General features: G+C 62.9%; 1 protein-coding gene across 3 annotated transcripts in view; it reads left to right on the forward strand.

Annotated features, from left to right (window-relative positions):
* LRP1 (LDL receptor related protein 1) overlaps positions 1-26,776 on the forward strand; it is a 79,049-nt gene that overhangs the window by 34,420 nt on the left and 17,853 nt on the right. For 2 of the 3 annotated variants that reach the window (XM_048327418.1, XM_048327420.1), the window contains exons 7-50: positions 2,813-2,975; positions 3,892-4,114; positions 4,379-4,568; positions 5,776-5,919; positions 6,076-6,312; positions 6,455-6,635; positions 6,742-6,964; positions 7,111-7,300; positions 7,644-7,769; positions 7,863-8,003; positions 8,272-8,397; positions 8,635-8,751; positions 8,857-8,937; positions 11,476-11,643; positions 11,886-12,068; positions 12,477-12,677; positions 12,759-13,004; positions 13,205-13,402; positions 14,055-14,259; positions 14,368-14,532; positions 14,795-15,039; positions 15,303-15,434; positions 15,517-15,744; positions 15,887-16,061; positions 16,430-16,524; positions 16,787-16,936; positions 17,053-17,193; positions 17,425-17,553; positions 18,329-18,460; positions 18,660-18,794; positions 18,869-18,998; positions 19,480-19,606; positions 19,794-19,945; positions 20,060-20,184; positions 20,346-20,717; positions 21,739-21,928; positions 22,291-22,495; positions 23,048-23,240; positions 23,774-23,899; positions 23,985-24,113; positions 24,945-25,064; positions 25,673-25,786; positions 26,155-26,304; positions 26,554-26,691. In XM_048327418.1, coding sequence (XP_048183375.1) covers positions 2,813-2,975; positions 3,892-4,114; positions 4,379-4,568; positions 5,776-5,919; positions 6,076-6,312; positions 6,455-6,635; positions 6,742-6,964; positions 7,111-7,300; positions 7,644-7,769; positions 7,863-8,003; positions 8,272-8,397; positions 8,635-8,751; positions 8,857-8,937; positions 11,476-11,643; positions 11,886-12,068; positions 12,477-12,677; positions 12,759-13,004; positions 13,205-13,402; positions 14,055-14,259; positions 14,368-14,532; positions 14,795-15,039; positions 15,303-15,434; positions 15,517-15,744; positions 15,887-16,061; positions 16,430-16,524; positions 16,787-16,936; positions 17,053-17,193; positions 17,425-17,553; positions 18,329-18,460; positions 18,660-18,794; positions 18,869-18,998; positions 19,480-19,606; positions 19,794-19,945; positions 20,060-20,184; positions 20,346-20,717; positions 21,739-21,928; positions 22,291-22,495; positions 23,048-23,240; positions 23,774-23,899; positions 23,985-24,113; positions 24,945-25,064; positions 25,673-25,786; positions 26,155-26,304; positions 26,554-26,691 — 7,341 coding nt within the window. The remainder of the gene's footprint in view (positions 1-2,812; positions 2,976-3,891; positions 4,115-4,378; positions 4,569-5,775; positions 5,920-6,075; positions 6,313-6,454; positions 6,636-6,741; positions 6,965-7,110; positions 7,301-7,643; positions 7,770-7,862; positions 8,004-8,271; positions 8,398-8,634; positions 8,752-8,856; positions 8,938-11,475; positions 11,644-11,885; positions 12,069-12,476; positions 12,678-12,758; positions 13,005-13,204; positions 13,403-14,054; positions 14,260-14,367; positions 14,533-14,794; positions 15,040-15,302; positions 15,435-15,516; positions 15,745-15,886; positions 16,062-16,429; positions 16,525-16,786; positions 16,937-17,052; positions 17,194-17,424; positions 17,554-18,328; positions 18,461-18,659; positions 18,795-18,868; positions 18,999-19,479; positions 19,607-19,793; positions 19,946-20,059; positions 20,185-20,345; positions 20,718-21,738; positions 21,929-22,290; positions 22,496-23,047; positions 23,241-23,773; positions 23,900-23,984; positions 24,114-24,944; positions 25,065-25,672; positions 25,787-26,154; positions 26,305-26,553; positions 26,692-26,776) is intronic. The other variant, XM_048327419.1, reaches the window with a different exon arrangement.

The raw sequence follows: 26,776 nt of genomic DNA on the forward strand, positions 1-26,776 counted from the left end.
CGAAGGAGAGGGGAGCATGGTGAGCACAGAAAGAAGGAGCAAAGCTGGAAAACAAAAGCCTTTGAGGAGGGTAATGCTTTCCAGCTGCAAAAATACAGCCTGGGAGAGGAGCAAGTGCTTGCGTCACCCCCAGCCCCCGGCCCTGGGCTGCCCTGCCCGGAGCTGGGGCCTGTCCGGAGACCCCCGGCTGGACCAGGACCCCCGGCTCCCCTGGGAAGAGGCGGCTGTGGCAGGATGGGCATGAGGGGAGTGTGGGGCTGGAAGTCTGTGGCTCGTTTTGGCCGTTTTCCCTTTGGATTCCTCTTTTGAGTGTTGGGCTGGACTCAGCTCCGGCTCGGAGGGATGCGGGAGAGCGACGGGAAAGGGGCGCTGGCGATGGGGCGGAGATGGTTGGACCCCCTCGAGGAGGACAATCCGGGGGTCTGCAGCCTCGGGTGGGGGGCGAGGGCCCCTGAGCCCATCCTGCCAACGCTCCCCACCCGCCCCTGCTTGGATCGCTCCCCCGGTCCTGTGACTCTGACTCAGCCACGCAGGCGCCAGCCAAGACCTGCTTTTTTTGGGGAATTCTTGCACATCCCTTCGCTGAAGTGTTTCTCGCCCCGGCAGGGCCCTGCCGCCCCCTCCCCGCGTCAGAGGGGGGGTTTGGGGTTGCTGGGGGGGGGGAGCAGGGGAGGTTTGGGGATGCTGGGGGGGAGCAGGGGAGGGCGGTGGGTGCTGGTTGTGACAGCAGGGTTCCGGCAGCCCCGTCTCAGGGGCAGAGCGTGGCCCTTGGCACCCCAGTGTACATTTTTAGATGGTTTTTGCTCGTCACAAACCCCTCTGTCGCCCCAGGAGCTGGGATAGGGGGATCCTGGCTGGAGCAGGAGCCCCATGAGCCCTGTGCCAGCCCTGGCACGTTGGGCAGCGCGGTGGGAGCCCTGCGCCGGCCTGGGTTTGGGGTTGATGCTCATTCCTTGGCTCGGGCTGTTTCCACTTGTTTTTATGAGCTGCCTCACGCCGGGTGGTGGCTGCGGGCACCGCGGCCTCACCCTTCCGGAGGGGGGGTCACTGTCGGCATCACCGCCGGCTGCGTGTCCCCATCCCCGTCCCCAGGGCCACGGCCCGGACACGAAGGGCTGGGTGAGCTGGCCCGGATAACTCAGACACTGGGAATTGGGGTTTGTGCACCCCGAACCCTCTGCGTGCTCATCCCCATGGCCTCATCCCAGCCCGGCAGTGCGGATGGACTCGGCATCGCCGGGGAGAGCAGGGGGAGCGGGGGCATTGCAAAACCTCCTGGCTTGATTCATGTTTTCCCTCCCTGCGTTGGTTAATAATTCAGTGGTGTCTGGCCCTGCTCCTCTGCGGCTGTCTGGGTCCTGCTGACCTCGGGGTGCTCAGGCTGGGGGGCTGCTGTGCCCCATCCCTGCTCCTCTGGGGCTCTCTGGGTGTCACTGACCTCGGGGTGCTGGGACTGGGGGGCTGCTGTGCCCCATCCCTGCTCCTCTGGGGCTCTCTGGGTGTCACTGACCTCGGGGTGCTGGGACTGGGGGGCTGCTGTGCCCCATCCCTGCTCCTCCAAGGCTTGTCCAGGTCCCTCTGACCTCGGGGTGCTGGGACTGGGGGGCTGCTGTGCCCCATCCCTGCTCCTCTGGGGCTCTCTGGGTCTCACTGACCTCGGGGTGCTGGGACTGGGGGGCTGCTGTGCCCCATCCCTGCTCCTTCCTCCAGGGCTCTCTAGGTCCCTCTGACCTCTGGGTCCTTCTGACCAGGGCTGCTGTGCCCCTGTCCCTGATCCGCCCTGCCCGTGCTGGCTGTGGTGCTGCAATACTGGGGTCTCGGAGGGGCAATAATCCAAAGGACAGCTCCCCAGAGCACTTGGGATCCCCAGGAGCTGCAGCCCCTCAGCCCGGCCTCTGGTCTGGCGGGCGCAGGAGGGGCTGGGCAGCGCTGAGCACTGAGCCGGTGGCGAGGCAGGAATTCGGGTACGCTGGGTTTATCCGATTTAACAGGCTTTCAGTGGTTTAATTAAATACTCACACGCTGTGTGCCAGGTGCTGTCCCTCACCTGCTCCGGCCCCCGGGGTGTCCCCGCAGCTCCAGATTAGCTCTGCTCCCACCTCGCCCAGCGGGATCTTCCCGTGGCTCCCCGTGTCCCGTCCCGGTGCCGCTGTTGGAGCCCCTTCCCTGCTGCCCGCTCCCTCCTCCAGCACCCACCTTGCAGAGCTTCCCCCTGCTCCGCTGGTATTCCTGCGGGATGGATTCCCAGTGTTTCTGCAGGATAATTCCCAGTATTTCTGCGGGATGGATTCCCAGTGTTTCTGCAGGATAATTCTCAGTGTTTCTGCAGGATAATTCCCAGTATTTCTGCGGGATGGATTCCCAGTGTTTCTGCAGGATAATTCCCAGTGTTTCTGCAGGATAATTCCCAGTATTTCTGTGGATAATTCCCAGTATTTCTGCAGGGTAATTCCTGGTGTTTCTGCGGGATGAATTCCCAGTGTTTCTGCAGGATAATGCGGGATGCTCTCGCGGTGTTCACACCAGATGCTTTCCCGGTTGTGTGCGATGTTTCTGGCTTGTCTGGGGGCAGCAGGTCCCGTGTCCCTGGGGAGCAGGGGATGGGGTGCCGTGGGTGCTGTGGGTGCCGTGGGTGCCGTGGGTGCCCTGTGGCTCCACGCAGGGTGACCAGGGCAGATCCCTGGTACGGGTGCAGGTCCCGCTGCCCTCGTGGCTCCCATGGCTTCGTTCCTTGGCTGTGTTGGTGTGATCCTGGGGGGCTCCTGGCTCTGTCCCTCCCTGCCTCACCTCACTCCCTCCTCTCCCGGCCCAGATGTGGAGCAGATGGCCATCGACTGGCTCACGGGCAACTTCTACTTCGTGGATGACATCGATGACAGGATCTTCGTCTGCAACAAGAATGGGGACACCTGCGTCACACTGCTGGACCTGGAGCTGTACAATCCCAAGGGAATTGCGCTGGACCCAGCCATGGGGTGAGTCCTGGGAATTCACTGCCCCTGGGGACAGTTGGCAAGGGTGGCCTGTCCCTCTGGGGTGGGGAGTTTCCTGTGTCTCTGTGAGCCCTCTCTGCAGGGATGCTTCCCACCAGCTCTGCAGGGCTCAGTCCTGCGGGACACACCTGGCCCAGCTCTGGGATAAGCTGCTGCTTCCAGCTCGTGCCACACAGCGTGGTCACAGCTTTGCTCCAGCTTTTGGGAGCCGGAGCAGTCGGCTCTGTGCGTGGCCGGAGCAGCTCCCTGGTGCCTGTGGGTCCAGCTGCCGCCTTCTGCACAGCCCCGAGGATGGGGATGCCAGGATGCTGAATCATGGGAGCAGCTCAGGGCACACCTGGCAGCTGCCAGGCCCCAGGAGCTGCGAGCTGCTGTGGCCGAGGCCATGGTGGGCAGAGCAGAGTAACCAGTCAAGAGGAAAACTCCCCCCTCACCAGCTGCTTTCCTGATGGGCACTTCCCTCCTGGCTCAGATGGAAAAAGCTGGTGTTATTGAGCAGAAAATTGGGAGTATTTAATGTAAACAAACAAATATCGCAGAGGATCCTGGAGAGAGACTCCAAGCTTGAGCAGGGCTGGTGCAGACAAGCCCCACAGGTGACTGAGTTAAGTCCCTTGGGCTCTGTGGTGGCAGTGCTCATCCCTGGCTCTGCTGTGCTGTGCTGGGAAGCACCGTGCCGGGAGCTCTGGGATGCACAGGCAGCTGCCTCAGGTTGTGTTTTAACATCTACAACCTCACGTGGGCCTCCTCCGGTGACACCAACACATCTGATGCTCCCGGGTGCTCTGTGCCAGCCCCCAGCCGTCCCTGCGGGGATCCACACATCCGTATCCTCCCTCTGCCAGGGGTGAAAGTGCCACCCCGGCTCTGAGCTCGCTCCTCTGCTCTTCTCTCACAGCAAGGTGTTCTTCACTGACTACGGGCAGATCCCCAAGGTGGAGCGCTGCGACATGGACGGGCAGAACCGCACCAAGCTGGTGGACAGCAAGATCGTCTTCCCGCATGGCATCACCCTGGACCTGGTGAACCGGCTGGTGTACTGGGCTGATGCCTACCTGGACTACATCGAGGTGGTGGACTATGAGGGCAAGAACAGGCACACCATCATCCAGGGCATCCTGGTGAGCAGGTTTGGGGCAGGGTGGGGTCAAGGGAGAGGACTGGTGTCGGAGCTCGTGTCCTGGGTGCCACTGGCCTGCAGTTGTGGCTTTACTGGGCCAGTAAGAACATGCTGAGCACTGGGCATGGTCCTGCCGAGGGTCATCTTGTGCCAGTGGTGGACAAGACCACACTGATGGACAAGAGCCATGGGGTGGGACCAGGGGTTTTGTGCGTTGCGGAGCCCGGCTCTCACAACTCCTAAATCCTTGTGGACACCCTTCCAGATCGAACACCTGTACGGGCTGACGGTCTTTGAGAACTACCTGTACGCCACCAACTCTGACAACGCCAACGCCCAGCAGAAAACCAGCGTCATCCGCGTCAACCGCTTCAACAGCACCGAGTACCAGGTGGTGACACGGGTGGACAAGGGCGGAGCGCTGCACATCTACCACCAGCGGCGCCAGCCCACAGGTGGGACCCCGACTTGGGAGTAACATCTCCCTGGTTCCTCAGTGAAGGGCTTGGGTGGGATTTCAGGAAGAATTTTGCCATGGAAAGGGTGGTCAGGCTTTGGAAGGGGCTGCCCAAGGAGGTGGTGGAGTCCCCATCGCTGGGGGTGTCCAAGGAATGGCTGGATGTGGTGCTCTGGTTGGGTTGACAAGGTGGGGATTGGTCACAGGTTGGACTGGATGATCTTGGAGGTCTTTTCCAACCTCAAAGATTTGAGGATTCCTGCTCCCCAGGTCACTGGGGGCTGCTGAACACCCTGGGGTGCCCCCCTTTCCTGCTCTCGCTGCATCTCCTCCTGTGAGCGCTGCGCTACACGGCTGATGGATCATGGAGAGTGCAGAGCAGATGTGGCATCCTAAAATATTAATGGTCCCACTCTCTGTCCCCACTGCCAGCACGTTCACCCCAGTGCTCCCAAGCACCAAGGGATTTCCAGGGAGTTGAAAGGCTCCGGTGCTGCGCCGACCCCTCCCTGCATCCATCCCTGCCTGCCCGCTCCACCGCCACCAGCACCTTCCTGCAGTTAATCAATTTACTCCTTTAAAATCCTCTTAGTGTCTGCAGCCTGCTCGGCATTTTCCAGACTATAAAATTAATCAGGAGATTTCTGAGCGGGGAAGGAGTGTGATTAAGGGGCTCTCCGGGTGGTGCTGGCTGTCCCCGCTCCGGGGCTTGTCCCGCCGGTGCAGCAGGATGGGGCAGCGTGGCCCTGTGGCTGTGGTGCTGTGCTGGGACATGCTGGCTTCTCCCTGGGGATCCTTCCCATGGGAAAATCCTTTCCCACCTCTGCCCTGTCCTGTGCAGTGCTCAGCCCTTCTCTGACTGGCCAGGAGCTCCCGGGAGGAATGATCCCCCTAAAACCCAGGGAGGACCCATGAGAGCATCCCCACATCCCCGTGTCCCTGTCCCACCCGTGCTCCCGGTGCCGCTCTGATGCCCCTGGGCACTGCAGCCCCATGTCCCTGTCCCTGCCCCGTGCTCCCTGTGCCGCTCTGATGCCCCTGGGCACTGCAGCCCCGTGTCCTTGTCCCCACCCCGTGCTCCCTCTGCCGCTCTGATGCCCCCGGGCACTGCAGCCCCATGTCCCTGTCCCCCCCTGTCCCCCCCCCCCGTGCTCCCAGTGCCACTCCGGTGCCCCCAGGTGCTGCAGCCCCTCTCTGTGTTGCAGTTCGGAGCCATGCCTGCGAACCAGATCAGTTTGGGAAGCCGGGAGGCTGCTCGGACATCTGCCTGCTTGGGAACAGCCACAAGAGCCGGACTTGCCGCTGCCGCTCCGGGTTCAGTCTGGGCAGCGATGGGAAGTCCTGCAAAAGTGAGTGCTGGCCTTCCTGGGGGGAATACGGGGGGCGAGGGGCTGGAGCCATGGGCTCGTGTTCTCTGACCCCACAACAGCCCCGGTGCCACGTGCCACCCCCATGGCACTGCCCTGGCCCGACTGGTGGCCATGGCTGTCCCTGTGTCTCCACAGAGCCTGAGCACGAGCTGTTCCTGGTGTATGGGAAGGGACGTCCTGGCATCATCCGCGGGATGGACATGGGCGCCAAGGTGCCAGACGAGCACATGATCCCCATCGAGAACCTCATGAACCCCCGGGCTCTGGACTTCCACGCTGAGACCGGCTTCATCTACTTCGCTGACACCACCAGCTACCTCATCGGGCGCCAGAAGATTGACGGCACGGAGCGGGAGACCATCCTGAAGGACGGTGCGTGGCTGGGGGGCCGGGCCTGTGCCCCTGTGTCCGTCATCCCAATCGGTTTGGGTCAGGATCAGGCACCAGTCGGGGCTGTTGCTTCCTCTTTTCACCTCCTTGCCGGTGATGAACCCGTTCCGCTTTTCCCCCAAAGGCATCCACAACGTGGAAGGGATTGCCGTGGACTGGATGGGGAACAACCTGTACTGGACAGACGACGGCCCCAAGAAGACCATCAGCGTGGCACGGCTGGAAAAGGCCGCCCAGACGCGGAAGACGCTGATCGAGGGGAAGATGACGCACCCCCGCGCCATCGTGGTGGACCCCCTGAACGGGTGCGGGTGCCCGGGTGGGCAGGGCTGGCTGGTGGGGCCACGGCCACCGGGATGTGGTTGGGTCTTGTGGTGGCCAGGCCAGGGCTCAGCTTAGTGTCCGTGGCAGGTGGATGTACTGGACGGACTGGGAGGAGGATCCCAAGGACAGCAAGAGGGGCAAGATTGAGAGGGCCTGGATGGATGGTTCCAACCGCAACATCTTCATCACCTCCAAGACCGTCCTGTGGCCCAACGGGCTGAGCCTGGACATCCCGGCCAAGATCCTGTACTGGGTGGATGCTTTCTACGACCGCATCGAGATGGTTTATCTCAACGGCACCGAGCGGAAGGCGAGTGGGGGTCCCGTGGCCCTGGGACACTGACCACCCACAGCGCTGGGGCAGCCGAGCTGCGGCCTCTCTCCTCTCCCCTTCCATCACCCTGTCCGTGTCTCCGAGTGCCCATCCCAGCTAACGGAGCCTCTCCGCCTCCCCAGATCGTGTACGAGGGCCCGGAGCTGAACCACGCCTTCGGGCTGTGCCACTACAGCAACTTCCTGTTCTGGACCGAGTACCGCAGCGGCAGCATCTACCGGCTGGACCAGGCCTCCAAGGCCGTGAGCCTGCTCCGCAACGAGCGCCCGCCCATCTTCGAGATCCGCATGTACGACGCGCAGCAGCAGCAAGGTGCGAGGGCGCGGGGGGCTGGGGTTGGAGGGGTGGGGCTGGGGGGTGAGTCTGAGCTGCCTAAGCAGCCCCCCACCCGGTTTTGCTTCCTTCCAGCCATCCCCGTGCTCCTTGTTTTGCTTTCCTGTTGCTCGTGCCTTGCCCTTCCGGCCTTCCCCTCTTTTTTCCACCCTGATTCCATCAGGCTCTGTGTCCCCTGAGGGGTCCCCGTGGCCTGCCCTGGGGTCTCCAGATGGATTCCAACTGTGGGAGGCCAGGGGGCCGGGGGCACCCAGCACCCCCCTGGGTCTGCAGCAGCCCCTGGGCACTGAGGTGCCATCTCCTCACCCTTTTGCCTCCACAGTGGGCTCCAACAAATGCCGTGTCAACAACGGGGGCTGCAGCAGCCTGTGCCTGGCCACCCCCCGGGGCCGCCAGTGCGCCTGTGCCGAGGACCAGATCCTGGGGCCGGACTCTGTCACCTGCCAGGGTAGGCTGGGATCCTCGTGGGGACCCCCTTTTCCCACGGGAAGCTGCGCTTGGTCACCTGGATAAAATCCTGCCTGTGCTTTCTCCTTGGCAGCCAACCCGTCGTACATCCCCCCGCCGCAGTGCCAGCCCGGGGAGTTCGCCTGCAAGAACAACCGCTGCATCCAGGAGCGCTGGAAGTGCGACGGGGACAACGACTGCCTGGACAACAGCGACGAAGCCCCCGAGCTCTGCCGTGCGTGACCCCTCCTGCGCGCTGGGATTGGGGCTGAGGCTCCCCCAGATGTGGGGGCAGGGTTGGGGCAAGGTCAGACAGCCAGGAGCCCTCTGTCCCCTCTCCAGCTCGAGGAGAGGAGGGGGTATAGGAGGACGATGTTGATTGAGATTCTGATCCTAAGTTTAAGGCTCCAGCCCTTTTCTGTCCCAGTTTTTCTCTTTGTTAGATGTAGAGGAGGGATGGGCTGGGATGAGGGGCAGGTCCTGAGTGTGTTTTCTCCCCGCAGACCAGCACACCTGCCCTTCGGACCGCTTCAAGTGCAAGAACAACCGCTGCATCCCCAACCGCTGGCTCTGCGACGGGGACAACGACTGCGGGAACAACGAGGACGAGTCCAACTCCACCTGCTCAGGTGAGGACCCTGCCTCGTCCTCAGGGAGTCGCGGGAGAGCCTGTGCTGAGCCACAGCCTGAGGTTTTGGGGTCTCGCATGGGCCTGCACCCACCTTGGCTGCAGCCTGAGGTTTGGGGTCTCGCATGTGCCTGCACTTCAGCTTCGCACCTGGGCCTCGCAGGAGCCTGGGGGTTGTTCCCCACCTTCCCCTGACAAAACAAGGGCCACTAACACTCCATCTGTCCCTCCTGGCCAGCCCGGACCTGCTCCCCCAACCAGTTCTCCTGCGCCAGCGGCCGCTGCATCCCCATCTCCTGGACGTGTGACCTGGACGATGACTGCGGGGACCGCTCCGACGAGTCCGCCTCATGTGGTGAGCCGGGACTGGGAGCACTGGGGGCACTGGGGTGCTCCGCAGGGCTGTTGGGGTGGACATGGGGTGTCCCCCATGCTGACGGTGCCTCTGCCTCCTCTGCAGCCTACCCGACCTGCTTCCCCCTGACGCAGTTCACCTGCAACAATGGGCGCTGCATCAACATCAACTGGCGCTGTGACAACGGTGAGGACCCGGCCCCACCGTGCTCCCGAGGGGACGGCGAGACCCGAGGCGGGGGTGCAGCCTGGCAGGGACCCCATTTTGGCAATTTGGGCCAGTTCTCAGCATGTGCTGAAGGGCAGAGCCCAAGCCCCAAAGGGAGCGGGCGTGATCCAAAGCTGAGCCCATCCCACAGCCCCCAGCCCCGTATTTCCCTTGGCTGTGCTGGGGCAGGGAGTGCCACAGGAATAACCTGGCAGGGATTGTTCCAGACCTTGGCATCCTTTCCAAGGTTTCCAAACTCTGCCCTGGTGCTGGAACCAAGCGTAGCATGGCCAGAGCTGCCGGCAGGGCTGATCCAGGTCCCGCGGCCCCAGGCAAGGCAGGAGAGCTCTCCCAGCCAGCTCCCATCGGCCCTCAGATCTTTCCAGGGCCAGGCCTGGGACAGAGCCTTTGCCCCAAGGTTGCTTTCCTTTCCTTTCCCACAAGTTTATTTCAGTCTTTGAGCCGCTCTGCCTTGTTAGGAATAATTAGTGGCTTCAGAGCAGGCGAGACACTGGTGCCTGGCTGAGCAGAGCTGTGGGTGCCGGACTCTCCCTGAAGTCTTCCTGAGCTCCCTTGGAGCTGGCCCTGCCAAGGGCTGGTCCATTCTCCTGGGATCCCCCACCGTGGCAGCCAGGCCATGGCGTGGAGCCCCTTGTGCAGCCCCGAGCCTCGCCAGGTGCTCAGGGCAGGAGCTGCAGCACCATGAGGGTCCCCCCATCCTGGCTGCCCCCCGCTCCCCCAGCACCCTGCGCTGCTTCTGGTCTCGCCTCCCGGGCTGCCCGGTGCCTCTGTGTGTCCGTGTCCGTGTCCGTGTCCGTGTCCACGTCCCGGTGTCTCTGTGCCGCCCGCTGTGCGTGTGCCGTGTTTGTCACCGTGGCGTGTTGTGTTTGTCACCGTGCCCACGCTCCTGTCTGGTGGTTCTGTGTTTCAGAAAAAGATTGTGGGGATGGCTCTGACGAAAAGAACTGTCCAAAGCCTACCGGTTAGTGCATAGATCAACATGCACCAGACCCCCACCTGGCCCCCTGAGCCCCCAGACCTGGCCCCTCCAGAGGGGCTGTGAGCCCCAGGGGCTGCTGCTCCGGACACTGGCAATGCCCCCCGTCCTCTCTGGCACTGCCTCCTGTGCCTCTGGTGATGCCCCTGGTGCCTCTGGTGATGCCCCAAGCCTCTCCAGCCATGGCCCTGGTGCCTCCAGCAATGCCCCCTGTGTCTCTGGCAATGCCCTCATCCTCCAGCCATGGCCCTGTGCCTCCAGCAATGCCCCTGGTGCCTCTGGTGATGCCCCAAGCCTCTCCAGCCATGGCTCTGTGCCTCTGGCAATGCCCTTATCCTCTCTAGCCATGGTTCTGTGCCTCTGGCAATGCCCTTATCCTCTCTAGCCATGGCCCTGTGCCTCTGGCAATGACCCCATCCTCTCCAGCCATGGCCCTGTGCCTCTCCAGCAGTGTCCCCCATGCTCCCCAGCAGCAGGAGGGATGTGCCAGGTTCCAGGGAGCTGCTGTTCCTCCCAGCTCACCGAGCAGAGCCACTTGGGAAGCTCCTCTTGGTGGGAGCCTGGAGAGGTCAAGGGCTGCAGGTGCAGGAGCTGAGCTGCTGGTGAGGCCACGTGGCAGCTGGCAGTGCCATTGTCCCCATCAATGCCATTGTCTCCATCAGTGCCATCGTCACCATCAGTGCCACTGTCCCCATCAATGCCATTGTCTCCATCAGTGCCATTGTCCCTATCAGTGTCATAGTCCCTGTCAGTGCCACAGTCCCTATCAGTGCCACCATCCCCATCAGTGCCACTGTCCCCATAATGCCATCATACTCACCAGTGCCATTGTCCCCATCAGTACCATCATCCACGTCAGTGCCATCATCCCCATCAGTGCCATTGTCCCCATCAGTGCCATCATCCTTGTGCCCATCCTGAGGCACCAGGAGGCAAATCCCCTTGACCAGTCTCGAGTGGGACATCCACAGTGGAGCCCTGTGGTGGTCCCCAGGCCAGGTCCCCCATGCCGGGCGGGCGGAGGGGCTGCATTGCCAGTATCCAGGTACCCTCAGACCAAACCTCTCCCTGCCCACAGCGGGTACGGGGGTTTCCTCCGGGCAATCTGAGCCCCCCAATTGGCTGTCCCAGCCCCCCTCCCCATGGGTGCACCCCCAAAGGAGCGCCCGTCCCCCAGCCCTGCTCCCCCTGGAGTGGAGCTCCCCATGGTGCCGGGCGCCTGCAGCCCCCCAGGTTCATGGCTGATCTATGCAGTTTCTGTGTTTCATTTTCTCTGTGCACTGCTGGTGCTGTGGCAAGGGGGAGGAGGGAGGGCCGGGGGTCTTCAGCCCATGGCGGGGGTCCCTCCGCCAGTGCTGAGGGGCTGCTGTCACCCCACGTCCCGTCTGCCAGTGGGGTCTGTCCGCTCCCTGTTGTTCCCCGCTTCCCCCGGCGAGGGGTCTCTGCTGTCCTCCCTCCTGCCAGTCCCCTTCTGGCTGGCCACCTGCTGACCCCCTGCCCGCCCCCCCTTCCCTCTCCAGACAACGACTGTGGGGACAACAGTGACGAGGCCGGCTGCAGCCACTCGTGCTCCAGCAACCAGTTCAAGTGCAACAGCGGGCGCTGCATCCCCGTGCACTGGACCTGTGACGGGGACAACGACTGTGGTGACTACAGCGACGAGACCCACGCCAACTGCACCAACCAGGGTGAGCCCCAGCACAGGCACAGGCATCGCCCGGAGAGCCAAACCCTGCCCCGAGCAGAGCCGCCCTGCTTCCAGGCAGGGAATTCTGCCGCCTTCTCAGCCCACACTCAGTGCCCAGATCCCCCTCCCGTGCCTCTGGGTGCCTCCAGCTCTTTCCCTGTTGGCTGAGTGCCTGGTCCCCCTCCATTCCCGGAGCCCCCCAGCTCCGTGGGGTGCAGGCAGTGAGCGGTGCCCTCCCCACAGCCACACGCCCGCCCGGCGGCTGCCACACGGACGAGTTCCAGTGCCGGCTGGACGGGCTGTGCATCCCCATGCGCTGGCGCTGTGACGGTGACACGGACTGCATGGACTCCAGCGATGAGAAGAACTGCGAGGGGGTCACCCACGTCTGCGACCCCAATGTCAAATTCGGCTGCAAGGACTCGGGTGAGAGCAGGGGAAAGGGGAACCCACCTGGGGGTGATGGGCTGTCCTCGGTGCCGGGGTAATGGGGAAACACAAGCGGCCAATCCATGAACCAGGATCCTGATGGATGGTGTCATCCTCAGATCCCTTCTCCCCTTCTCTGAGGAAGGGGCTGTGACACACTTTGGCGGGTTGGGGACAAGTGTGGAGGGACATCAGCTCTGGGGCTGACCCTCTGAGCCCCCAATGCCCCCCCTGTGCCCCGCCCAGGCCCTCCCTGACCTATTCTGCCTGGGCCAGCTCTGGTCCAATTTTTGGGGAGCTCTCAAACACCCCCACACCCCCCTTGCCTGGGATAACATCTGGAAATGCCTGGAATAATGTCCCTTCTGCTTCTGCTGTGCCCCCTCCCCGCCCCCTCCCCGTCAGCCCGGTGCATCAGCAAGGCCTGGGTCTGCGACGGGGACAGCGACTGCGAGGACAACTCCGACGAGGAGAACTGTGAGTCCCTGGTGTGCAAACCCCCCTCGCACACCTGCGCCAACAACACCTCCATCTGCCTGCCCCCCGAGAAGCTCTGCGACGGCTCCGACGACTGCGGCGACGGCTCCGACGAGGGCGAGCTCTGCGGTGAGCGCGGGGCCAGGCGTGGGGACGCGGGGTGACCTGGGAGTGGGACGAGGAGGTGACGAGCTCGTCCTGTCCCTGCAGATCAGTGTTCCCTCAACAACGGTGGCTGCAGCCACAACTGCACGGTGGCCCCTGGCGAGGGCATCGTGTGCTCCTGTCCCCTGGGCATGGAGCTGGGCGCCGATAACAAGACCTGCCAGATCCAGAGCTACTGTGCCAAGCACCTCAAGTGCAGCCAGAAGTGCGAGCAGGACAAGTACAATGTCAAGTGCTCCTGCTACGAAGGCTGGATGCTGGAGCCCGACGGCGAGAGCTGCCGCAGCCTGGGTGTGTTTTGGGGGACACTAGGGGCTGGTAGCAGCCCCCTGGCTGCCTCAAGGTGGGGTTTGTCCTCTCGTGGAGCTGGGGTTGTGTTGATGGACACGGCTGGGTGCTGGTGGGGTCTGTGTGCTGGCAGTGGGGCTGGGGCTGGGTGCGCTGTCCCCTGCCTTGTCCCTGCCCCTCTGACCTCACCCTCCTTCCCCCAGACCCCTTCAAGCCATTCATCATCTTCTCCAACCGCCACGAGATCCGGCGCATCGACCTGCACCGGGGTGACTACAGCGTCCTGGTGCCCGGGCTGCGCAACACCATCGCCCTGGACTTCCACCTCAACCAGAGCTCCCTGTACTGGACCGACGTGGTGGAGGACAAGATCTACAGGGGAAAGCTGCTGGAGAATGGGGGTGTGGAACCCGGGGCTGGGGGGAGCTGGTGGGAGGGAAAGCAGGGGGGCAGGTCTGGGGTCAGGGATTCTGTGGCACCCCATGGTGATGTGGCAGCTGAAGCTCACAGCCCTGATAGGGATCCTGTTCTGCTTTCATTATGCAGGAGTTAATTAGCATTCCCAGCACTCCCCTGCTGGTAATTGCAGCCCAGCAGCTGGGCACAGAGACGACCCCCCCCTCCATCAGTGCTGCTCCCGCAGGAGCCCAGTGCCAGGACCATGGATGGGGGCTGAGCCCTTTGGGGTCTGACCATGGATGGGGGCTGAGCCCTTTGGGGCCTGACCATGGATGGGGGCTGAGCCCTTTGGGGCCTGACCATGGATGGAGCTGAGCCCTTTGGGGTCTGACCATGGATGGAGCTGAGAGCTTTGGGGTCTGCACTATGGGTAGGGGGTGCTGAGCCCTTTGGGGTTTGGACCATGGATGGGGGCTGAGCCTTTTGGGGTTTGGACTACGGATGGGGATGGTTCAGGCCCTGTTTGGGGAGGACATGTCTCCCCACTATCAACCCCAGCTGAGCTGGGTGGAGCGCTTGAGGATTCGGGGGGTGGTGGTGCTGGGTGGGCTGGGGAAGGGGCACCAGCCTGAGCCCTCACCCTGTGCCCCTCAGCTCTGACCAGCTTCGAGGTGGTGATTCAGTACGGCCTGGCCACCCCTGAGGGACTGGCCGTGGACTGGATCGCCGGCAACATCTACTGGGTGGAGAGCAACCTGGACCAGATCGAGGTGGCCAAGCTGGATGGCACCATGCGGACCACGCTGCTGGCCGGGGACATCGAGCACCCGCGCGCCATCGCCCTGGACCCTCGCTATGGGTGAGGCAGGAGGGGACGGCGCTCACTGGGACACGCCAGCACCTGTGGGATCTCATGGGGGGAATGAGGCCACGGGCTCCTGTCCTTGCTCACTGTCCTTCCTGGCAGGATCCTGTTCTGGACGGACTGGGATGCCAGCCTGCCCCGCATCGAGGCCGCCTCCATGAGCGGCGCGGGCCGACGCACCATCCACAAGGAGACGGGCTCAGGGGGGTGGCCCAATGGGCTCACGGTCGACTACCTGGAGAAGAGGATCCTCTGGATCGATGCCAGGTAGGGCCAGGACGCCTCTCTCTGTCTTCCCCCCTCTGTCCCTCCCAGTCTGGACCTTCTCCTCGCTGCAGCGCTGTGCTGGGCTGGGAGTGAGAAGCCCTCGCGCTCTGGGGTCTGTTTGTGTCTCCAACACGTGCCAGCCCTTGCTCTGGGTTTTCTCCTCCGTGGATCCCTGGTGTAAATCAGCAGCTGTTGCTGTTGGGTTAAAGACCCTGTGGTGCCCCCTCCCCACCTCCCTCACCGTTGTCTGCCCCCGGCACAGGTCGGATGCCATCTACTCAGCCCTATATGACGGCACGGGGCACATCGAGGTGCTGCGGGGACACGAGTACCTGTCCCACCCCTTCGCCGTCACCCTCTACGGGGGGGAGGTGTACTGGACCGACTGGCGCACCAACACCTTGGCCAAGGCCAACAAGTGGACGGGGCACAACGTGACCGTGGTGCAGAGGACCAACACGCAGCCCTTCGACCTGCAGGTGTATCACCCCTCCCGGCAGCCCCTGGGTGAGGCTGGGGGGTGTGCAGGTGGGGGGACAGGGTGGGGGGGACCACAGGAGGTGGTGCTGGCACTTGGTCTGCGCCCACACCCACTTGGATGTGGGCTGCTGTCATCGCTGTGGCTGCCCCTTTGCCTGGTCAGGTGATGAGGGTGATGGTCTGAACTCCTTGATGGGGCAGGCAGGGTCTGGGGGGGCTGCAGCTCTTGGGGCTTCCCAGGTGGGTGTCTCCAGGGGCTGGGATGTCGCTGAGTCCTGTCCCCTTTGCAGCTCCTAATCCCTGTGAAGCCAACGGGGGCAAAGGGCCGTGTTCCCACCTCTGCCTCATCAACTACAACCGCACCCTGTCCTGTGCCTGCCCCCACCTCATGAAGCTGGACAAGGACAACACCACCTGCTATGGTAGGGGTCTGCCTGGGGGGCCGGGGGGATGAGCAGGTGCTCCAGAGCCGAGATCCCACCGCTGCCCTTCTTCTTCCCGCAGAGTTTAAGAAGTTCCTGCTGTACGCGCGGCAGATGGAGATCCGGGGCGTGGACATCGACAACCCCTACTACAACTACATCATCTCCTTCACCGTGCCCGACATTGACAACGTCACCGTGGTGGACTACGATGCTTTGGAGCAGCGCATTTACTGGTCAGATGTCCGCACCCAGACCATCAAGAGAGCCTTCATCAACGGCACCGGTGTGGAGACCGTCGTCTCTGCAGGTGGGTGTGGGGCTCCCAGAACTGGGGACCCCCCAGCCCTCCAGAGCCTTCATCTCCCTGAGATCAGCCCTTCCTCTTCATCTGAGCATCATCCCAGCCCCGTCCTCACAGCTGATGAGCTCCCGTCTCCGTTGCCTTGCAGACCTGCCCAACGCTCACGGCCTCTCCGTGGATTGGGTTTCCAGAAACCTCTTCTGGACCAGCTATGATGCCAACAAGAAGCAGATCAACGTGGCCCGGCTGGACGGCTCCTTCAAGAACGCCGTGATCCAGGGGCTGGACAAGCCCCACTGCCTGGTGGTGCACCCGCTGCGGGGGTGAGTCCGGTGGGGAGGAGGGGTGTGTGTGGGCACAGGTGTGTGTGCGGGCACAGGTGTGTGTGTGACAGTGCACACGTGTGATGGGGGACAGAACGGGTGCTGTCCCTGCGTGTCAGCATGCAGGAGGGTGTGTGACAGGGGATGGGGCTGTGCTGTGTGTCCTTACAGGCTGTGACAAGTGTGCCCCCACCAGCGTGTGCCAATCCAGGGCTTTGGCAATGCCCAGACCCACTCCTGGGTGGGGCCAAGGGGCTGTGGGGTTGCCCAGGCTGTGCCACGAGCAGGCGAGGGGCTCTGCAGGGCTGGGAGGGTGCAGGGGGGTGCTGACACTGTGTCCCCTCACCCACTGGCCCCTCACCTTGCAGGAAGCTGTACTGGACAGATGGGGACAACATCAGCGTGGCCAACATGGACGGCAGCAACCGCACGCTCCTCTTCACCAACCAGAAGGGACCTGTTGGTACGGAGCCCTCTGTGTCCCCCAGGGTCCCCCACCTCGCCTTGCTGTCCTGCAGAGCCTCAAGTCCCCACTCTGGCTCCTCGGCGGGGTGGTGGCTGTCCTGTGCTGGGTCACCGTGACCTCACCTGCCCACTGTCTCCATCCCATCCCATCCCATCCCATCCCATCCCATCCCATCCCATCCCATCCCATCCCATCCCACCTCCTGCTCTGTGATGGTCCCTGCATGCCACCAGCGCGATGACATTCCCGTCCTTTCCAGGCCTGGCCATCGACTACCCGGAGAGCAAACTGTACTGGATCAGCTCTGGCAACGGCACCATCAACAGGTGTGACCTGGACGGCAGCAACCTGGAGGTGATCGAGTCCGTGCGGAGCCAGCTGAGCAAGGCCACCGCCCTGGCCATCATGGGTGAGGGCTGGCGAAGGGGGACACCTTTCCCTGCCTCCTGGCCCTTCCTGAACTCTCAGCTGGGGTGGGAGGGGGGATGGGGAACGCTGCCACATGCTCCTGCCTTCTCCCCGCAGGGGACAAGCTGTGGTGGGCTGACCAGGCCTCCGAGAGGATGGGCACCTGCAACAAGAAGGACGGGACGGAGGTGACAGTGCTGCGCAACAGCACCACGCTGGTGATGCACATGAAGGTGTACGACGAGAGCATCCAGCAAGGTCAGTGTGGGGTCCTGGGGCAGAGACCCCGCAGGGCCGGGCGGCAGCTTGGCCGCTCCGTGGCTGCTCCACCCCTGACAGCTGGCCCAAGCCTGGCCCTTGCCCTTGTGCCAGGTCCGTGCTGGCTGGTGCAGGGCATCCACACCTCATGTGGGTGCTGCCCCAGCTGCCCCAGCCCCGGTGGGTGCACCCTGGCCCCCGTAGCCCCTCACCCCCTTCTCTCTGCCACAGCCGGGACCAACCCCTGCAGCCAAAACAACGGGGACTGCTCTCAGCTCTGCCTCCCCACCTCGGAGACCTCCCGCTCCTGCATGTGCACGGCGGGCTACAGCCTCAAGAGTGGGCAGCAGTCCTGTGAAGGTGTGTGCCCGTCCCTGTCCCCTCCCTGAGCCACCCCTCGGAGCAGCGAGACCCCATGGCCACTGTGGTCACCCTGCGTGGTGACCCCTCGCTCCAGCTGCTCCTCCCCACTGCTCTGCATCCCACGTCACTGCGGGGGAACGCTGGGGACCAGAGGGACACCGAGGGGCTCGGAGGGGTTGTGGGCTCAGGTGGCAGCATGATCCTTGCCTGGGCTGTCCCAGATGAGCATGGGGCACTGCCCGGCCACCGAGGGCGTCACGGGAGGAGGGGAGGGGGACAGCACGGTGGGACCCCCCTAGGGAGAGGTGGGACCCTCGCTGTGGGCAGCGGGTTTGGCTCACCGGGAGCAGGGCCAGGCACAGCGCTCACTCTGCAGATCCCCTGTCCCCCCGGGCACTGCCAGGGCCTCTCAAAGGCTGTTTGTGTGCAAAGTGTTCCGGGCGGTTTTGTGGGGGGGTTGGCAGAGCTCTGCACCATCTGGGTCAGGGCAGGGGCTGAATAACAAGTGCTGCCCTGACCCAGATGCGCCACGGAGCCTCTGCCAGCACGGGGTGGGGGTGGTGGGTGGTGGGAAGGGGCCTCACTCGTGCCCCCCCGGAGCAGGGCAGGACCCTGGAACGGGCTGTGCCTGGCGGTTGCAGCCCCCAGGGAGGTCCATGCTGGGCCTGTGGAACCCTGCCAGGCTCGTGCTTCTCCCCTGTCACATTTTCCATGGTGGAGGGACAGCCTGTGGGTGTTGCGATGTGTCTGACTGTCCCTGCACCTGTCACAGGTGTTGGCTCCTTCCTCCTGTACTCGGTGCACGAGGGGATCCGGGGCATTCCCCTGGACCCCAACGACAAGTCGGATGCTCTTGTGCCGGTGTCGGGGACCTCCCTGGCTGTGGGAATCGACTTCCATGCAGGTGATGCAGGGCTGGGAGCAGGATGGGGGATGGGGAGCATGAGGGGCCATCACCAGATCCCTCCCTTTGGCAGCACTTTGCCCTGGAACACCCCCTCAGAGGACAGGATTTCAGGGCCCTGAGGTGCAGGTTTTTACCACTCTGGAGTGACCAGAGGTGGTCACTGACTCGTCCCCTCCTGCCTCCTTGTCCCTCTCAGAGAACGACACGATTTACTGGGTGGACATGGGCCTGAGCACCATCAGTCGAGCCAAGCGGGACCAGACGTGGCGCGAGGACGTGGTGACCAACGGCATTGGCCGCGTGGAAGGCATCGCTGTGGACTGGATCGCTGGTGGGATGGGGCTCTGGACCTGGGGACAGCGGGGGCAGCGGGGCTTGCCAGGGGTTCACCGTCCCCTCTTGCAGGAAACATTTACTGGACGGACCAGGGCTTCGATGTCATCGAGGTGGCCAGGCTGAACGGGTCCTTCCGCTATGTGGTCATCTCGCAGGGGCTGGACAAGCCACGGGCCATCACAGTCCATCCAGAGAAGGGGTGAGACACCGCCCCAGAGAGGGGCATCACCCGCAGGGTGGGCACAGGGTGAGACCCGCGCAGCTCCCAGCAGAGGGGGACACAGTAGGGTGTGCACGCAGCAGGGAAGGACTCACACATCTCCTGCCACACCAAGGAGTCCAAACCCTGGATTCAACCCTCCTTTCACTGATGGGCTGAACTCCCTGGGAGCCCCTTGGAAGCTGGTGGGTGCCAGTACCTCTGGAAATCCAAGCAGAGCCTCCCCAGACTGGCTCCAGCTTTGGACAGAGCCCCAGGGAGAGGAGCGGTGTTTGGATGTGGGGAGGGTTGGAGATGCAGGGGATGTGATGCCCAGTCTGTGAGCGGGCAGAGTCTGCACTGAGGCCCCGGTGTGGGGGGATGAATGGGGTGGTGTCTGTCCTTTACTCCAATGGCCAAAGGGCCTCAGGATGCTGCTCCTGGTGACGTCCCTGCGGTGACGTCCCTGCTGTCCCCTCAGGTACCTGTTCTGGACGGAGTGGGGGCAGTACCCCCGCATCGAGCGCTCGCGCCTGGACGGCACCGAGCGGATGGTGCTGGTCAACGTCAGCATCAGTTGGCCCAATGGGATTTCTGTGGACTATGAGGTACAGTCAGCATCTGGTACCAGTCCCAAGGGTCCCTGTGGCCATGTCCTGTTGCTGGTGGGGACATGGTTGCCCTCCTTGGGGCTCCAGGAGGGTTGTCCAGGGTGGTCTGAACCCCGGGATATCCTGCCAGAGGTGCAGAGGGTGCTGCCCCCAGGCCAACTGGGATGTTCTCCCATCCCCGCAGGATGGGAAGCTGTACTGGTGCGACGCCCGGACAGACAAGATCGAACGGATTGACCTGGAGACAGGCGAGAACCGGGAGGTCGTCCTGTCCAGCAACAACATGGACATGTTCTCCGTGTCGGTCTTTGAGGAATACATCTACTGGAGCGACAGGTGCGGTGCCAAGGGGGCTGGGGGCTGTGTGGAGGGCGGGGTGAGCCGGTGGGTGCTGTGGTGAGGTGGGGAAGGGTCCTGTGCTGGTCACTCGGTGACTCCGTCCTCCTTCAGGACTCACGCCAATGGCTCCATCAAAAGAGGCAACAAGGACAATGCCACCGAGTCAGTGTCGCTGCGGACCGGGATCGGCGTGCAGCTCAAGGACATCAAAGTCTTCAACCGGGCCCGGCAGAAGGGTAGGTCCAAGCGTGGGGGGCAGCTCCTCATATCGGGAACGGGGATGGAAACAAATGCATCACCGTGTCCCTGCCGCCTCCGGGAGCGCTGAGAGCCGAAAGCGGCCGAGCGGGTGCATCCTGCCCAGTACCTTGCCCAATCCCCCCTGTCCCCCCACCAGGCACCAACATCTGTGCCCAGAACAACGGGGGCTGCCAGCAGCTGTGCCTGTTCCGCGGCGGCGGGCAGAGGACGTGCGCCTGCGCCCACGGGATGCTGTCCGAGGACGGCGTGAGCTGCCGGGACTACGACGGGTACCTGCTCTACTCGGAGCGCACCATCCTCAAGAGCATCCACCTCTCGGATGAGAACAACCTCAATGCGCCCATCAAACCCTTCGAGGACGCGGAGCACATGAAGAACGTCATCGCCCTGGCCTTCGATTACCGCTACGGCTCCAAGGGCAGCAACCGCATCTTCTACAGCGACATCCACTTCGGCAACATCCAGCAGATCAACGACGATGGCACAGGGCGCAAGACCATTGTGGAGAGTGAGTGGCACAGGGTTCTCCCCTCTGTGCCCACCCTCAGACCCCTCTCTCTGTCCTCCCCCACCTCCTCCCACACCCCGAAGGGTTTTGGTCCTTGGATAATGTGTTTTGTTGGAGGGGCAGTGGGTACAGGCTCAGCTGTGAGGTTTCTGAGGAGCCTCTGGAAGTGGATACAGGCACTGGGAGCAGCCTGCAGAGCTCGTTGTGGCACAGAGAGCGTGTCACGAGGCTCGGGCGGGCATGGCTCTAGAAACAGGCACTGCAGCGAAGTTGGGATCGACTCTGTGCTTGCACTCACCTCCCGAGGCAGCGCCCTGAGCCCTGACCCTTGGGGTGCCCAGCCCTGGCCTCACCTCCAGCCCTTGCCTTGCACTTGGTTGGGTTTATTGGCACCTGCAGCAGCTTCAAAGAGCTGTGGTTGCTGCTCCAGGAGCTCCCCGGGCCTTGGACGTGCTGCTAATGAGGGAGTTCGCAGCGGCGCTCGAGGTGCTTTATCCCTGAGAGGGGAGAGCGCGGCCCAGCTCTCACAGCCGCCTCATTAAATCCTTTGCTGAGCACTAATGAGGGGGGAGGATGGGTGCATGGTTCAAGTTCCCAGCTGGGAAGGGCTCCCTGGTCCCCACCAGGCTTTGCCTTGTCACTTTGTGCCCCAGGGGCTCAGCTGTCCCCTGGCAGAGGGAAACCCTGCCCTTCCCAGCGCTGCTGCTGTGGGCCCGGAGCAAGGTCTGGCTGGTGTGGAGCTTGAGAGCCAAATTCAAGTCCTTAGTGTGTTGTAGGTGTCCATCCCTCAGCCTTCCTGCAAGGGAGGGCAGAGCTCTGCCCACGAGATTCCCGAGTCTCAGGGGTCTCTGCTCCTCCCTGAGTGCAGCCCCCAGCCCCGCTGAGTCTCCACCCAGCAGCCAAAGCCTCCGAGGGATTTTTGGGCTGTAATTAAAAGCAAAAACTTCAACATCCCAGTGTCAGGGTCAGCGCTGGCCATGCAGGGGTCTGGGCTGAGTGTGACCCTTACCTGTCCCCCCAGACGTGGGCTCGGTGGAGGGGCTGGCGTACCACCGCGGCTGGGACACGCTGTACTGGACGAGCTACACCACGTCCACCATCACCCGACACACCGTGGACCAGAGCCGGCTTGGGGCGTTCGAGAGGGAGACCGTGATCACCATGTCAGGGGACGACCACCCCCGTGCCTTTGTGCTGGACGAGTGCCAGAAGTGAGTGGCCACTGAGTGTCCAGCCAGCCCCCCCAGGGGTCCACGTGGTTGCAGTGGACATCGCTCCACTGGGAAGGAAGCTCTGGATCCCAGCACAGAGAGGATTGGACCCCCAGGGAGGAAAGACCCTGTGCTCCGCCCCCCCTCACAAATCCTTCAGCACCCCAAAGCAGCTCCAGATGCCCCATCCCATCCCCATCCACAGAGTGCCACATGTCCCAGCAGCCTCATTCACCCCCTTCCCACTCTTTTTATGTGGGAATGATGTCCCACCCATCCCCCAGCCTCTGGAAGCCCCCCAGCCGTGGAGGGATGTGGCTGAGCTGGGGCTCCAAAAGCGTTGTGTGTCTGTCCCCTCCCAGCCTGATGTTCTGGACCAACTGGAATGAGCAGCACCCCAGCATCATGCGAGCCACCCTCTCTGGTGCCAACGTCCTCATCATCATCGACCAGGACATACGGACGCCCAACGGGTTGGCCATTGACCACAAGGCTGAGAAGATTTACTTCTCTGATGCCACCCTGGACAAGATCGAGCGCTGCGAATACGACGGCTCCCATCGCCACGTGAGTCTGAGGCCAGTGAGATGGGGAGGAGAGTGTCCAGACTGGGGCTGGAGCGTGGTCAGAGGGAAGCAGAGCTGTTCCTGGGGCTGGGGAGGTCAGGCATCCCACTGGGGTGGACACTGGGTGTGTTTGGGGCATCCCACAGCAGGTTCCTCCTGCTCCTGGTTTGCCTGTGTCCCTGAGAAGTGAGGACATGGCTTCGAGCTGCAGTAGAGGAGGTTCAGGTTGGACATGAGAAGGAATTTCTTAATGGAAAGGGTTGTTAAACATTGGAAGGGGCTGCCCAGGGAGGTGGTGGAGTCACCATCCCTGAAGGTGTCCAAGGAGCAACTGGACCTGGCACGGAGTGCTCTGGAGGGGGTTGGTCACAGGTTGGACTTGATCTTGGAGACCTTTTCCAACCTCAGGGATTCTGTGAAGTGTCCAAGGCCAGGTTGGACGGGGCTTGGAGCAACCCTGCAAGGTGTCCCTGCCCATGGCAGGGATGTGGGAACCGGATGAGTTTGAAGATCCTTTCCAACCCAACCTGTTCCACGATTCTGTGGCTGGCAGGTGATCCTGAAGTCGGAGCCCGTGCACCCCTTTGGCCTGGCCGTGTACGGTGATTACATCTTCTGGACGGACTGGGTGCGCCGGGCCGTGCAGCGCGCCAACAAATACGTCGGCACCGACATGAAGCTGCTGCGCGTGGACATCCCCCAGCAGCCCATGGGCATCATCGCCGTGGCCAACGACACCGACAGCTGTAAGGACCCTCTGCTGTCCCTGCAGCGTCCCTGCCCTCTGCCCCTCACCCTGTCTGCAGGTCTGGGGAAGGGGAATCCATCCCACCGTCCTTCCTGGCCCTTTGGGAGCCCATCCCACTGTCCCTCATGGTCCTTTGGGAGCCCATCCCACCATCCTTCCTGGCGTTTTGGAAATCCATTTCTCTGTCCTTCCGGGAACTTTAGGAACCCATCCCACCGTCCTTCCTGGCCCTTTGGGAATCCATCCCATCGTCCTTCCCAGCTTGTCATTTCCCCCTCATGACCCTCACGCCAGAGTTGTCCATATCCAAACCCTGTGCAGGCTGAAGACACAGAGGATTTGCCCTGTCCCTGTTCTTCCAGGGCATCTCCTTGTAAAATGTGGGGAGACCGGGTGCCTCCAGCCCCCTACCCCCTCCGTAACCCCATGGGAAGAGCCTGGGGAGGGATCCCTACTTTGGCCCAGCAGGGAGGACAAGGAGCAGGGGCTGCTGGGTCCATCCCTGGTGTGACCACCATCCCTCTGTCCTAGGCGAGCTGTCCCCATGCCGGGTGAACAACGGCGGCTGCCAGGACCTGTGCCTGCTCACCCCCAAGGGCCACGTCAACTGCTCCTGCCGCGGGGAGCGGGTCCTGCAGGAGGATTTCACCTGCAAAGGTGAGGGGGGTGGGAGGGGCTGAGGAAAGGAGGGGGTGAGGCCGATCTCAGGCTGGCAGAGCTGACGTGTCCATGCTCTGTCCAGCTGTGAATTCCACCTGCAACGTGCACGACGAGTTTGAGTGCGGCAACGGCGACTGCATCGACTTCAGCCGCACCTGCGACGGCGTTGTGCACTGCAAGGACAAGTCGGACGAGAAGCAGTCCTACTGCAGTAAGGTTCCTCCTCTTGCTGCCTTGCTCACCCACACACGCACCCTGGCACCCCCAGACACCCTGCCCGGGCTGCCATCTCCGCTCAGAGAGTCACGGAATGGTTTGGGTTGGAAGGGACCAAATCTGGGGCTTCCCCTTCAAGGCAGCCAAACACACGAGGCAGGAACCTCCACACAGCCTTGCGAGGTCTGTCCCTTGTTAATTAGTCTTAGAACCTCTTTGAATTTGCCATAAAAACTTAAAGACGATGGAGGCAAAAACTTAAGGGGGTGGAAGATGACAATTTAGGATTCACAGCGCTCCAGTAAATCAATCCTTTTCCCTGTGTTCAAGATCATGGAATCATGGAACAGTTTGAGTTGGGAGGGACCTTAAAGCTCATCTCATTCCACCCTCTGCTATGGGCAGGGACACCTTCCACTAGCCCAGGTTGCTCCAAGCCCCATCCATCCTGGCCTTGGACATGGCCAGGGTTGCTCAGCAAAGAGAACCAGGGCTCTGGGGCATCCTTGCATCCCTCAGGTGCTCACAGTCCCTCCTACCCTCCCAGAGCTGTGCCCAGCCAGGCTTTAAGGTCTCCAGACCTTTTCAGGTGTTGGGGATGGGCTGGAGAGCAGAACACCTGCAGCGGAGCCAGTGGGATCTGCAGCACCCTCAAACACCAGCCGTCACCCCTCTGCACCAGGGATCAGTTCCCTGATCCTGCTCTGTGGTTTCTTCCCCTGCTGAAGGGTCCCTGACGATCTGAGCACCTCGGGGGTGCCTGCCCTTCCTCTGCTCACCTCTTCCTCCTCCTCCTCTTCCTTCTTCTCCTCCTCCTCCCTGGCAGGCAGCCGCAAGTGCAAGAAGGGGTACCTGCACTGCATGAACGGGCGCTGCGTCGCCAGTCGCTACTGGTGCAACGGCGTGGACGACTGCGGGGACAACTCGGACGAGCTGCCCTGCAACAGTGAGTGTCTGCCTGGCGCCCGGCCAGCCCTGCCAGGGCTCCGTCAGCTGCCTGGGACGGGGACAGCGGCTTCAGGAGGGAGTTACCATCAGCTTGACAGGAGCAGAGTAGAGCTGGGGCTTAACGGAGAGTCAGGGTCAAGCTTGTGCTGCTTTGGAAAGCTCACGGAGTGACAGCTGAGAGGAAAAACACCTGGGCCTGGGCATGCAGCGCCCGGAGCCTCCCAACAAGAGTGCTTTGACACCCAGGAGGGGCACAGGGCGCAGTGTCACTGCTCCTCATGGCTCCCAAGCATTCCCAAAGGCAGCACCCCCTTAGGGGGCTGCAGGATGGGTCTGCTGGGTCCCAAACTGACAGGGGCGGTCGAGAGCTTCTCAGAGTCCTGTCCAGGCCTGGTTGTGTCAGGGAGGGGGGCTCAGACTGCCAGGCAGAGCGTGAGCCGGGAGGCACCGGGTCTCCTCCGGAAGGAGATGGGGTCTGGGAGCGCTCTGGGCAGCCCAGAGCTGCGTGGTCAGTGGGGGGGTGTGGATGCCCCTCTGCAGCACCCGTGGGTGCCATGGGGTGGGTGTGCACTTGGGGTCCCACCACCCTGCCTCATCCCCTGGCAGAAACCAGCTGTGCCGCCACCGAGTTCCGCTGCCGAGACGGGAGCTGCATTGGGAATTCCAGCCGCTGCAACCAGTTCATCGACTGCGAGGACGCCTCGGATGAAATGAACTGCAGTGAGTGCCTGGCTGCTGCCCCTGACCCCTCCTCAGCTCTGGAGATGCTCCTGCCCTCGGTGCCAGTGGCAGGGACCTGGTCTTCGGGATTTGTGCTGGATCGGGGAGGGAGGAGGGTCCTGCTCCTGTCCTGCAGCTTTAGGGCACCTGCCAGATGAGGCAGCTGCAGCCCATCCCTGCAGCCCCCCATTGCCATGCATCCCCACCACCCAATGGGTCCCTGCAGCCCTGGGCACGTGTGGGGCACATCTGGGGGTGTTTGGGGTGTGAGAGGCTCCGGCAGCCGGGCAGAGGCCAGTGCCACGTGGTGGGAGCTTCTGGCGTGGTTCCTGCTGTGTCACCGGGGCTCCTGCTGTGATTCCTCGCAGCCGCCACCGACTGCAGCAGCTACTTCAAGCTGGGGGTGAAGGGCACCACGTTCCAGAAGTGCGAGCACACGTCCCTGTGCTACGCACCCAGCTGGGTGTGCGACGGCGCCAACGACTGCGGCGACTACTCAGACGAGCGCAACTGCCCCGGTGAGAGCGGGAGGGCAGAGGGGGCTCCAGGGGCAGGGATACCCCTTTGGGGTCTGCTTGGGCTGTGGGTGCTTTGTTTTCCCACTGGGACTGTTGTCCTCTGCCCGTGTGGCTCCAGTGCAGAGGGTGCTGCAGGGATCGGGGATGCGGGACCTCAGGGGGATTTTGGGGAGGAATCCTTCAGTGCCGGGCTGGGAGGAGGCAGGACGTGGCCACACCGTCGTCCTCACTGATGTTTCCTTCACAAAGTAGGTGGGAGGAAGCCCAAATGTCCGTCCAACTACTTCGCCTGCCCGAGCGGGAGGTGCATCCCCATGACCTGGACCTGCGACAAGGAGGACGACTGCGAGAACGGCGAAGATGAGACCCAGTGCAGTGAGCGGCAGGGTCAGGATTTGGGCCAGGGCACAGGGCGGTGCTGGAGGGTGGGCAGGGCCCTCTTCTCTACCTGACATCCCTTTGCCAAGGACGA

Source organism: Corvus hawaiiensis, chromosome 24, assembly GCF_020740725.1.
Source record: "Corvus hawaiiensis isolate bCorHaw1 chromosome 24, bCorHaw1.pri.cur, whole genome shotgun sequence".
Classification (NCBI taxonomy): domain Eukaryota; kingdom Metazoa; phylum Chordata; class Aves; order Passeriformes; family Corvidae; genus Corvus; species Corvus hawaiiensis.